At 40.1% G+C, this 12,844-nt stretch overlaps 1 protein-coding gene across 2 annotated transcripts in view; it reads right to left on the reverse strand.

The window, feature by feature from the left end:
* Window positions 1–12,844, reverse strand: part of LOC144071820 (low-density lipoprotein receptor-related protein 1-like) — a 75,067-nt gene that overhangs the window by 39,749 nt on the left and 22,474 nt on the right. For both annotated transcript variants that reach the window (XM_077597249.1, XM_077597257.1), the window contains exons 4-6: window positions 7,637–7,756; window positions 7,091–7,219; window positions 6,749–7,009 (exon numbers count right to left, since the gene is read on the reverse strand). In XM_077597249.1, the coding sequence (XP_077453375.1) occupies window positions 6,749–7,009; window positions 7,091–7,219; window positions 7,637–7,756 (510 nt within the window). The remainder of the gene's footprint in view (window positions 1–6,748; window positions 7,010–7,090; window positions 7,220–7,636; window positions 7,757–12,844) is intronic.

A 12,844-nucleotide genomic window follows, 5' to 3' on the forward strand; every position in this document is an offset into this window, starting at 1 on the left:
TTTGAGGTGGCAAGCCACAGCAGGGACCTTCCGCATTCTTAGGTTAGTACTATGCAGGCAGAATTGAGGAGAATAAAAATAATGACGAGGCTGGTATTAAGACATGCCATCTGGGGAGAAGAAATAGAAGACTGAAATAAATTTAAGAACAGAACATTTAAAAAATGTGGGAAACTCGCCAGGCCCCCAATAATTCAGGGCTTCCTACAAAGGCAGTCCTACAGTCTAAAGAGAGTTTAAGCAAAAACACAAGCCGATAAAAGAAATCAAAATACCAAAAAGGAGAAAGAACAAAATGGTAAAAGATGTTTCGAAAGACTAAAACTAAGGTTTTGACACAAAAGGTTCACCATGAAGCAAAGAGGGATAATGATACTCCCAACAGTATAAATTTTAGGCCAATATCAGCACACCACAACATCAGGCATTGATTAAACTCTTACATAGGCTATTGCACAACCCTCTATAACTAATAAGTTGAAAAACAACTTACAGTTCCGGAAAGTCATTTCGTTTTTGACATTTTTATTCATTAAGTGTTTTGTAAGTGGGTAGTTTATTGGAAGAGTCCGCTTTCTTTTCACATGCAGCCACCTTGCACATTCACAGTCATGAACAACAACTAGTGTGCAAAACATGGAGGAAACTACTTACAAAGTGTGTGTGGGAGGGGGGGTCTTTCAACAACCTATCGGCTTGACCGAGCCCCTACAGTCACTCGAGTATATTTCTTACTATACTTCAATATGCTGGATATGGATTTGCTAAGTTCTTTTTTTCTGTTTCAGAATTTATCAAAGTAAATGTTTAAATTAATCAAACAAATATCCCACAGTGATAACCAAAATAAACAGAAAATGCCATTTTAAATTGTGATATTATCTGTAAGTGATGGGGGTGGGGGTAATCAAACTGCCCTAACGCCACTCGTGTCATGAATAAATTAGTGGCTAAAAATATTTTGGGGAATTCTGGGAAGCTTGAGTACCCAGACACTTGCCCAATCAAGAATTTACTTATAATAAGAACTCATCTCACAAAATGAATTCAGCCAGAAGATCTTATAAAGCTACCACCATCCAAGGAAATTGAAGAGGTCTGGAAGGTTTTTGTTGTTGTTATATTTTTAAAGCTTTGAGACTCCAAAGCAACACAGTTAGAGACATCCACAAATGGAAAAACCCATCTACCAAAACTTACCCAAGAGCAAAGTGACAACTCGGCCTAAAGCTCACAAAATACCTAAACTTACCCAACAGCAAAGTGACGACTCAGCCTAAAAGGTCACAAAAACAAGAAGTGCAGGCCTGTCTTGCTTCAGTTCAATAATCATGTCTCAACAATAAGAAAGAGACTAGCAAAAAAAGGAAGCCATAGAAAAGTTCAAAAGGCCAAAAACCCAAACCTGGACGAAATGAAAATAAAGGCTCATCACTTTTGCAAGTAAAATATCTAAATGATCACCTAAACTTTTGGGAAAATAGAAATAGAGATTCAGATGACAATATTTTAAGAATATGAATATATATATATATATATATATATATATATATATATATATATATATATATATATATATATATATATATATATATATATATATATATATATATAATTGAAATGCTGTGCCGTACAAATAAAAAGCCTCCAGCTTTCTATAGTTGAAAGCTATTCTGCATAGAAAAGTGTGACATCACCACAGCCATGTATAAGACTCATGACTATCTAGAGCAGGGGTCTCGAACTCAATTTACCTGGGGGCCGCTAGAGGCCGAGTCTGGGTGAGACTGGGCCGCATCAGGATTTCCACAAGAAAAGCACTGATAAAACATTCCAACGTTATCAAATATCTTTATTTTTTAACAAAAAATAATGAATTAAATAAATTAACTTAAAGATTAATAAAAAATAAATCAATCAGTAATACAAAACCAAATAATACTAATGAGCATACAGTAGATATACACTGGCTGGCTAAGTAGAGAAAATGAATTATTTTTATTCCGTTTCAAATGTCTGTATTAACAGCTCTTTAACCTTTAACTTTCTGAACTTGAATGGAACATTGAACATGAAATATTCTGAACACGGCTTCTCTTGCCTACTCCTTGCTGCTAGAGACCTGGCAGCGCTTCTTCTCACATAGTCACATTTGGCTTGAGGGAGGAAGCAGTGGAGACCCTCAGTAGAGCTTGAAGATGCTCATCAGTAAGTCTGGACCTGTACTTGGACTTATTGAAGTTCAAAGTGGAGAAGAGCTTCTCACACAAGTATGTGCTCCCAAAAAGGCACATGGTCCGCTTGAACCTTCGGGAAAGTTCAGGGAAGCTGGGGGTCAACTCTCTCAAAAATTGCCCAAGCTTGTCTGCTTCTCCACTCACCTCCCTGAACTTGGCTTTGAGTGCAGAGTAGCACTGCAGGTCAATGAGCTCCATTTGAAGCTCAGGAGGGGCATCTTGCACATCAAAGGAGAAGGGGTCCGCAAAAATTTGAAATGTGGCTTTGTGTGTCTTGAAGTCTGCAAATCTGTGATCAAATTCCTCCTGTAGCTTCGAAATGGCCTCAACATACTTCTCACCACTGAATGGTGTGCCTGCATCCACGAGAGCCTTGCATGCTGGGAAATGGCAAAGGTTTGTCTGAGAGAGCTGGGCTTTCCATAACACAAGTTTAGTGCAGAATGCTCTCACGTTGTCATAGGCAGCACTGACAAGTTGCCCCTGGCCTTGTAGCTTCTTATTCAGTACATTAAGCTCATGTGTGATATCAACAAGAAAAGCCAAGTCCATGAGCCATTTGGGATCACTGAGCACAGGATCAATCAACTCACAAACGGCGTAGCTAGCTTTGACTGCTGCATTACTGTCTTTGGTAGCCTTCTTGAAGAGATCCTGTTGCCTCAGAAGACGTGTTTTAAGACTGGCAACCTGGTTGGCTCTCTCATCTCCCTGGTATTTTTCGTACCCCTCAGCATGTCTCGTAGTACAATTACGTTTCAAATTGTATTCCTTGTGCACCGCAACTTTTTCAGTGTAAATGAGACACGTCGGGGTGCCCCTGTGTTCAACAAAGAAATATTGCACTCCCCACTTTTCTTGAAACTGTCTGTGCTCATCACCGACCTTTCTCTTCACGGCAGGCTTTGAAAGAGACATCTCTGGGGCTCTGTAATATGTTTTTCCACTTGGAATGAGTCTCGGGTTGATCTTTCACATTCAGTCGCGCGGGTTTGTGGCGCATGTGCACTTTCGCTCTCCGTTTCAATCGCGGAGATGGCTACAGACACTGACACAGGCTGGATCACGGATCATAGCGCCTCATTCAGTTCTATGCTGAGAGCAGCGGAGGAGTGTGCGCGCCGAGCGGAGTGATCGGCCTCACGGCTTCTCCTCCGCCCAGCTGATTGGAGGAATGAATGAGTGAGTGAGCGAGGCACTGGACAGCCCGGCCGATGTCCCGCCCTCCAGAGCCGTATACCTCACCGTGATTGGTTTATTCATCTCCGAACCAAAGTTCCCTCTAATTTTTTGTTGGTCTGAGCAGAAAGACAACCTCCCTGAGCGCACTGAGTACCAGTGTGAGCGACATCATCGGTACTCGGATGATTCGCCTAAAGACGTTTCGCCGACGGACGTTTGACAGACGGGCAGGTCGCCGAATGGACGTTCCACCGAACGTTCATTCGGCCGAACGGAGGTTTCGCCGAAACGGGATTCGAACGCTCGCCCCGCCGGATCGTGTGTGTACAAGTTTTTCAACCTCGGCCCGCGGGCCATATACGGCCCGTTAGGATTTTTAATCCGGCCCGCCGCCGGTGTTGTCCAAATTATAGTAAAAATCAATGTTCGTCTACCATCAATGGCAGTCCGGGAATAAGCACTCTTGGGCAGGCAGATGTAGCAGAACCGAGCCGTAAAATGACAGCAATCGGGTCAAATCCATCCTAAAACAGCATTTAATGATTAAATACAAATACTGGATGATATCGCGATGGAGGCAAAAAAACGTCTATAGACGTCCATTCGCCAAACGGCTCAAAATGCTCTCAAATTCGGTCAAATCCAGCTGAAAACAGCGTTTAATGATTAAATACAAATACTAGTATTTGTATTTAATCATTAAACTAACAAATACTAGTACGACCTGTCCGTCTGTCAAACGTCCGTCGGCGAAACGTCTTTAGGCGAATCATCCGGTCACGACATCATCATTGCTCGCTATCGGCACACCAGTATCACACCTGCCACAAGCAGGTGCATGTCAATGTTCCCTCTAATTTTAAATGTAAAACATGCTGTAAAACAAGAAAAATATGAGTGGACAGAGCTACTGCCACTGGCTGCCACTTAAACGGCGCCATCATGGGGAAAGGGGTAAAAAAAAAAAAAAAAAAAAAAATTAAAAAAAAAAAATCGATCTTTCATATTAAGACGGGGGGCGCAAATTATCGTCCCGAGGGCCGCAGTTGGCCCGCGGGCCGCAAGTTTGAGACCCCTGATCTAGAGAAAACTTCACTGTGATTAGCTTTAGCTTTACATTTATACAGCAGTTTTAATCAGACCCCTCAGTGCACAATTATCAATCACTAACCACAGCCCAAGTATACAAACAGTGATAGGAATAAGCAGAGGACACCCTTCAAACAGCATTTACCCAGATGCCCAAGTACAAAGGGTAAGGAAAAAAAGACTAGTGACTGAATGGTGAACAGCAGGACATGGGGTGAAGTGATGTTGCCTGTTGTGGAGTTTTGCTTCACACAGTAGAAAAGGATGGGCAGGGCAAAATCTCTTCCGGTTTTATCTTCCAGATGTGCAGACAGAGCATTCTACATCCAGAGCCTTCAGTCGAGTCATCCGTCATGCTCTCTAAGGCTCAAAGTGATAAATCACATTGTGTGTGAACCCGGCTTCAAACTGCCAACTTCCAGAGCTCCAACTTAACCTCCTGCCTCCTACGCCATCCTCCATTTCTATCCACCATATATTTTAGAGTGTGACTGCACTGTAATGGTTATCATCTTGACATGTCTGGACCGTTAAATATAAGTCAGCAGCAGAGGTAGTTAGTAATGTGCTACATTTAGTCTGTCACATTTATACTTGTCACACTGGAAAATACTCCATTACACTGACTAAGCTACTTTCTATCACCACTCTTGTCAACAACTTCAGCCAAACAGGCCAAAGAATAAACAGTGTCTATGCTGTCTCAAACCGAAGCTTTTTTCTGGATTAAAGCACGCGATTAGAAAAGAACAGCTACATTTATCATGTTGTCACAAACTAACAGATTCCATGCAATTCTGTGCAATCATAATATCCATATGGTCTTTCTTCAATACATGTTCTATATTACTTTTACTGTGTCAAAAGGCAGCTAAAGCCACAGAATGAATAAAAATAATCAGCCCAAAATTAAAATTTTAATTCAAATATTTCAATCATGTCTTGATCCTCAACAAATATGCTCTCTTCCTTCCGAATTAAGCATCAGCCCTTTTCTCTTCTAATTTTGTTATAACTTTTCTCAAGAGGGGAAGCCTGTTAACATTGTGTTGTCAGAATACCGACATTATTGCATGAAGTCAGTCTCCTAATTTTTGGGGGATTATCATCAGAAGTTGCCTGTTTAGTGTCAAAATCCATTATTTTAGAGTACTGCATCAATGACTCAAAGGTATATGAAGGTGTTGGCATGTATGACCTGGTGGGACAGGACCTAAACAAGCTTCTGGAATGCAAAGGCATTCACATTTGTCAATTGCAAAAAGTACTATTTCTACTTTATTGAGCTTAGATCCCCTTCAAATCATTTTGTCTCAAGACTGACGCTGGAAAGTGCAACAACTTCTCAAGCTCCATTAAAGGTGAGTTATACGAGTTAAAGCACCTCTAATCATGACACAGGGTTCAGGTCACGGGGTCGACACACCCATCGCCTCCACTTGTTTTCCCTGTAAATGCAGTTACCATACCTCGGCTTCATTATCAATGGAACACTCTACACGGGTGTCCCCACCCTTGCTTTTACAGTGTCTGCTTGGTTTGGCTCCCTTCTAAAAGGGTAACAGTGTGGGAAAGTAAATGGCATCGTGTTTGTGTGGGTGTGCGCTAGTGCGCGTTTCCACAAAACATTTCACTTTGCCATTGTCTCCATTATAGAATGCGAGCATACTGCGATTTTAAGGGAAAAAAACCTAATAGCTAATACTATCAGATCAATGGGGACAAAAAAAGAAGTTGGGGGATGGTGTACGTTCCATTGAAGAGTACTTCAAAAGTAAAACAGCAGGCATTCTTCCCTTCCGTGACAATGCAGCCAACGCATGCCTTAAGTAACAGACTCCATATACATAAAGATGCCAATTGTTTTGTATTTGAGAAAAGAATACCAGATGATATGCAAAAAAATAACCATAAGTCGGATACAAAGAGGTTGACTTGATGGTTTACTGTCAGTGCAGTCAGGCACTGTTGGAACAATAATAGACGAAGCATTTTCTTTCAGATTTGCTTTTCAGTGACAAATGGAAAGCTTGCCCTCTTTCAACACACACATCTCAAACTGGTTAACTGTTAGGCTTTTTTGGGGCATTTTCACTGGTTCCTAAAGGCAAAAAAATCAGCCTTTAAGTGTCTGTACAACAGATTTTTTACGACATTTTATACAACTATGACGAATTTTCATAGTATCCTTTTAATAGTTAAATGGTCAATAATTCATTTGGAAAGACTTTAAGACTCACGGTGCAGGGTGGTGGAAATGTTAATGGTGCGGACGTCAGTGACAGTTTTGAGGCCAATGATGCTGGCGCATTTCAGCTGTGTCGTTGCAGGTGTTTCACCCACGTCGATCCAGCACACGGTCTCCTCGGCGTAGTTGAAGTCCATCGCCATGGTCTGCTTCGTGGGAATGGAGGGGAGCCGGGATGTGGATCCGCTCAACGAGGTGCAGCGGATGTCGTGGAGGTTTGCAATTAACAACATGGGAAGACGGTCCACCGGCTCTGGGGACAGTACATAGAAAGAAGTGGCCATAAGATGAACGAACAATGAAGCGGCGGAAAACGATAAATGGCAAGTCCCACCATTTTTGGCTTTGCAGGAACGGTTGTCTGGCTGCAGCAGGTAACCTTCCACACAGCTGCACAGGTACGAGCCATCAGTGTTTTTGCACGTCTGACTGCATGTTCCATACACACTGCACTCGTTGAAATCTACCAGGAGAGGGATGTGATGACAAAAATCGACCTCACACAATATTTTTTTTTCCAAGTTTATGATATTTTACAGGAATTAAAACAATCTGAACAACATTCTTTTCATTTTCCTTCTGAAGATTTACTTGTCATTAGGTTTATATGAAAAAAAGGGTATTCTTTTGCCCAAAAATTTAGGGCATTGCTACAATTGTCTCTCCATTGGCCTGACATTGCCTCGTAAAAAGTACATTGCAAGTCGGACTGGCGTTCGGATCCACCTGGGATCGAACCCTCGACCCCAGAACCACCCGCCCTCATACAATGTAGTTAAACGATATTTAGAAAATGAATAAAGACATAATATATAATGACAATAAAAGCATTCAATTGAATTCAATAATGAGCACTGTATTTTAAAAAAAGCCCACCTACCTTTACAGGTCTTTCCATCTGTGGCCACCTCATAGCCGTTGCTGCAGTAGCACTTGGGACCATCGTGAGTCACAGCACAGTGAAACTGGCAACCATGTGAAGCACAGTCCGGTGCATGCTCTAAAATACACAGAGAACATACTGTACGTAAAAAACTTGAACATATTACGAAGGGCATGCTATATTGAGTGACTAAAGGCCACACTGAAGCTTTTTAGGCAATTGATCAGTCTCTTTTGAATGTACGGTGGAGTACTATCATATTATCCGAAATGTCCTCTCAGGGAAAGGTTGGTGCATCTGGACTTTTATGCATGATAATTGAGCATTGTGATTTGAATGAGCTGAAACACACACAGCTAATTTGTTGACATCTTTTAAATATGCTGACTTGTAATAAAAGTCTCCAATGATCTCCAATTGGGTTGTGAATAGATCATATACTGTACGTGAGAAATTTCTGAGCATGAGCCCACTTAGAAAGGTCTACTCATTCACACTTGGCTGGAGAAGGTCATGTCCAAAGTTCAGAAAAACTGCAGGTGAATGCAGAGACTAACTGCAGAATTGCAGAGTATTTCATTAATCAGCTTAAGTTTTCATTTAGCTGTAAATTGCATTAAATACTATAGAGTTCATCTATACGGATGATTAAAGAGTGCTGTTCTTTTTTTAACACTATCCAGGTCGTCAACGATAAAGAAACAATTCTTCACTAGTGGTACTCATAGTACATTTTCAAAGGAATCATTACAATGGTGTGGATTAAAAAAGTATAAGGTTTAGGTTAGCAAAAGCTTGTCTTGAATCCTGTTATTTTACCACTGGTTGCATCCACTCAGTGATTTACCAGGATGCACTTGGGTCTTCCACTCCTTGCATGTGTGAAGGTGTGTGATACAACGTACGTGACTGGCAAATGATCGGCCTTAATCCTTTGGTTGCCATTGATGATGCTACACTCTCAGTTCATTTTGACTGGAAGAGCCAGGCAACAAATGATGAATGCCATCCCCTCCCCATTCAACATCCATTGGATGCCTAGCGCCCTCAATGGCTATGAAACATGAGCATTCAGAGCCAGTCCTTCCACTTTAAAGGAATGGCATATTTATCATTATCTAATATTATCAATTTGTTTATATTGAGTTTTTTTCTCCTATTGTATAAATAGGAACATTTAAGTCAATGAAAGAATAAATGACTAACTACTGGTTCCCACAACATGATTGTCATCTCTGAATGAATACAGCTAATAAGTAATAGCGGCTGCAGAAGGATTAGACCAAAGAAGGCTCTTTCGTTATGTAAAGCCAGTAGCACAGTGGGTCACAATGGCCCTTTTGTTGAGACCCCACTGAAAGGAAGAGTCCCCCAGGAAAATGTGTGGCCCATATCGAATCCATTCACTAGGTCCCACACTGTGAAAGACCCCTAGCAATTAGAAGTAGAAAATATCCCCTCAAAAGGTTTCATTTTTCTTCTGTAATGCACCTTTTTATATGTCAAAGTAGAAGTGTTTCATCAGTATTCATGTAGTATATACTAAAAATTGTTTTGTTAAAAAAATGAACACAGACAATCCATCGGTCTTTGGAATTTTAAAAGACTAACAATATACGGCAATCTTCTCCTTTAAGTGATGAAAAATCAATCAAAAGCTGGGAAACATGTCCGACACATCTATATGAATCTATAAAAAAACAAAGATGCAAACCAAAGTGAATAGCGGCGCCTGAAAGGCTGCATGATGAGGTCTGTTAGGACATCCCACCTCCAAGTAAACAGCACCAGCGGACGTTTGACCCGAGGTTAATGAATGAAGCAAACAAATTACACAGACACAGAGGAGCCCTTCAACCTAAACAAGCGTGCCAATGCCTTGATCCCGTTTAAAGCAGGGATAGCATAATGTTTATCAATCTGAGACTCCCCAACTGAATATGTCCTTAGATGAAAGAGAAATTCCCTTCAGAAATTCTGGAGATGCTCTTTGGAAGAGTACAGCTGTGGGGTCGGTCATAATGACCTTGACCCATCCCCACCAAAAATTCCTTGTACTAAGATTGTGTACTCCTTATGGGCATTCCTTTATCATCTTCTCCAAAAGACTGAAGAAAGGTTGTTGCCAGCATGAAAGCGTAATAATCAGACATGTTTGACAAGTACAAGGCATGTTTTCGATAAGTCCTTTTCAAGTGAAAGCTGCAGTAAGACCATGTCGACATGTACTTTACAAAGTGTACCAATGAGACTTCTTAACACTGTCAACACTTACTTGATCATGTGGTTAAAGGAAAGCATAGACATGCTGATAACTTCTAATATTAAAATTAATGTAAAGTGAAAGTGTTTTGGAAACCCTACCACTCAAAATTTTATACACCACACAGTGTAGCTGACAGAATGGAATCTCTGACTATCACTGTGGTGGAAGTTGACATTAATTTCATTTTCCGATATAATGAATTATATTTTTTGGTTTGCTTATCATTAAATCTTGCGGCTCCATAAGACGTGAAGATAAGCGGTGCAAAAGTTGAAAGACGAAATGAACAAATACTAGGAATATTACTCTTTAATATTTCAGGACCAGATTAAAAGACTGAATAATCTTTGCATGACTGTGCAGTGGCTGTTACTAAACCCACTGTGTAAACCAGCTATTCCAGTGTGTGACTTTGGAAGGCCGCTAATTCCCAGGACATTCCTACCTTTGTACCTTCGGTGTCTGGAAACAAGTCTGCACGTGTCTCCCATGTATTCTACCTGCACCAGCCTTCCAATAGTGGGACATCCAACTATATATGTTTGCCCAAATATTATGATTATTTTCCTAAAATCTTACAACTTAAGTATGAATTCTCAATCTCTGCCTGGGTACAGCACCTCTATGCAACAGAGAAGTAATAATTTGTATGGTCAGGTAAAGAAAAAAAAGGGGGGATGGTTGTAAAGTCTTGAAATAAGAGTTGACTTTAAATCCATCAGAAGTTGGCTAACATCCCACATAACGGTTCAAATCTTATTGTTAAGATTTCCAGCTTTGTGTAAATCAGATAAAGCATTTGAAACACTTTTTGGGAGAATTAGTTAGGTGTAGTGCATTTAGTTTTGTCCTGATAGTGTACATGATAACGTTGGTGGCTTATTTCCTGGCGAGTGTACATGCTGGTGTTTGCAGATCTGTCGCCAAAAGAGGGCAAAGACATCAACGATAAACACAGTCAAGGCTGATTATCGGGCAAACAGTAGCTATCACAGCCCAAACAGTAGCAACATGCTTCATGCACAAGACACCCCTTTTTAGACCCCTTGATGCCTGTGATGCCATTTAACTATTTCAGTGCTATTCATGATGCTAGACATCGTTCTGTTGGGAATTGAAATGATTATTTTTCCACTACCAAATGTCCAATGCATTTGCTACTAACCCTACCAATCAAAATGGATTGGACGTTTACCTGTTACTGGGGCAGAGGTAACTTACATGCATTCATTATTGGAGCAATGTATGAATACATACAAAAAATACTTATGATAAAAGAAAAACTAATTCTACAAAACTCAATTTTCAATTAAATTTTCTAATTTGTTTTTATCATTCATTATTATTGATCATGCACTTATGTATGCCACTGATGAATTTTATGTATATTGCGCTTTACTGGCATTCTACTGTACATTTACACTTTGAGTTCAAGAGCATTGTATTGTCCCCCTTATACAGTGTGGCCGAAGCCTGGCAGCTGAAGACATAACAGGTCTTGTCATGCAAGACAGGCCTAACTGCAGCCAACAAAACCATTCAGGTCAAGACTTGCTCATGAATAAAGATGAAAATGTGGTCTTTCCACAGTAACCCATATGACCGCTTCTCATTACACACTTACTGAGACATGAAGGACAATAACAACAATGCACTGCACGCATGAACAATTGCACTAGAACCATACGGACTCCCTTTGAGGGAGCAAGAAAAGAAGGGGAAGCTCTTGGAGTACTGTCATGACCCCATTTTTCTCATTTGCCATAAATCAGTCACTTCTGAGGAGCAAGACCTTTGCCCTCTGGAGAGGACCAATCTCCCTTATGAAGACAGTTAATGCATTAAAAAAGGCCAGATGACAATGAACAGACTACACAGACAGGTACTATTGGCCATGTGATAAAACAGCGACATAAATGGTCAGTAACTATGTTTAAAAGGAGGAGACAAAATGTCACAAAAAGTATGAATATAGAAATTTAGCTAATTTTACTCACAAATAATGTGAAATCTCAACTTGCTAAATTAAACATAATGTTGATATAGTATGAATGGAAAAATGTTGATTGTGCTTTCTACCTTTTAATAAATACATTTACATAGTTAATGTCTGGCAAAGGTAAATACCTTTGTACATGAACAAAGATATACAGGTGTCCAAAACATCTCATTACCTTCTAAAGAAAATGCAATTGATAAGATATTTTATTCAGATTTGTTCTATTGTATTCAGTGTTTAGTGACATTTTTTAAATTACTTTTGTGTGATTCTGGGATCCTGTATTCCAAAAGAGGTGCTGTTGATTGAATCCCTAAAGAATAGCTATTCCAGAAGAAAAGGCTGATGGTTTATTCAAACAAAATGAGCAAAACTACAGAACTAAGCATGCAAGACATCCACCATCGCTTTCAACGTGTGTATGGGACAAGTAATTTATGGATACAGAGACAATGTTGGGCAAAGGGAGGAGTGGCTGACCAAGAAAACCTAATGAAAACCTCAAGCATGCAGGAGAATCCTTTTCTCGTTCTCACATAAATTCCTTTGCCATCATGTTCACCAGATAGCACTCCCTCTTTCAAAATGTACAACACGTTACTGACCTAAAGCAAAGGATTACCGATGCCATTGCCACAATTGATGGGGCAATGCTACAGCAAACATGGCAAAAAAAAACAACTAACTTTCTGATTTATTTTGTACAACTAATGGTGCCCATCTAGAAGAGTATTAAATGAGGCTGAAAAAAAGACCAGTAAGCACTAAATACAATAAAAACAATGACAATAAAATACCCCATTAATTGCATTTACAGTCCATTTTTGAAATGGTAAACACATTATGGATTCCCTATATAATAATTAACCAGTAACCATTTTCGTAGCAAATTAGTGTGCCACAACAGCCTCTACATACTTGACTACTATTGTTTTCAAAA

The sequence above is a fragment of the Stigmatopora argus genome, chromosome 1 (assembly GCF_051989625.1).
Source record: "Stigmatopora argus isolate UIUO_Sarg chromosome 1, RoL_Sarg_1.0, whole genome shotgun sequence".
Classification (NCBI taxonomy): Eukaryota; Metazoa; Chordata; class Actinopteri; order Syngnathiformes; family Syngnathidae; genus Stigmatopora; species Stigmatopora argus.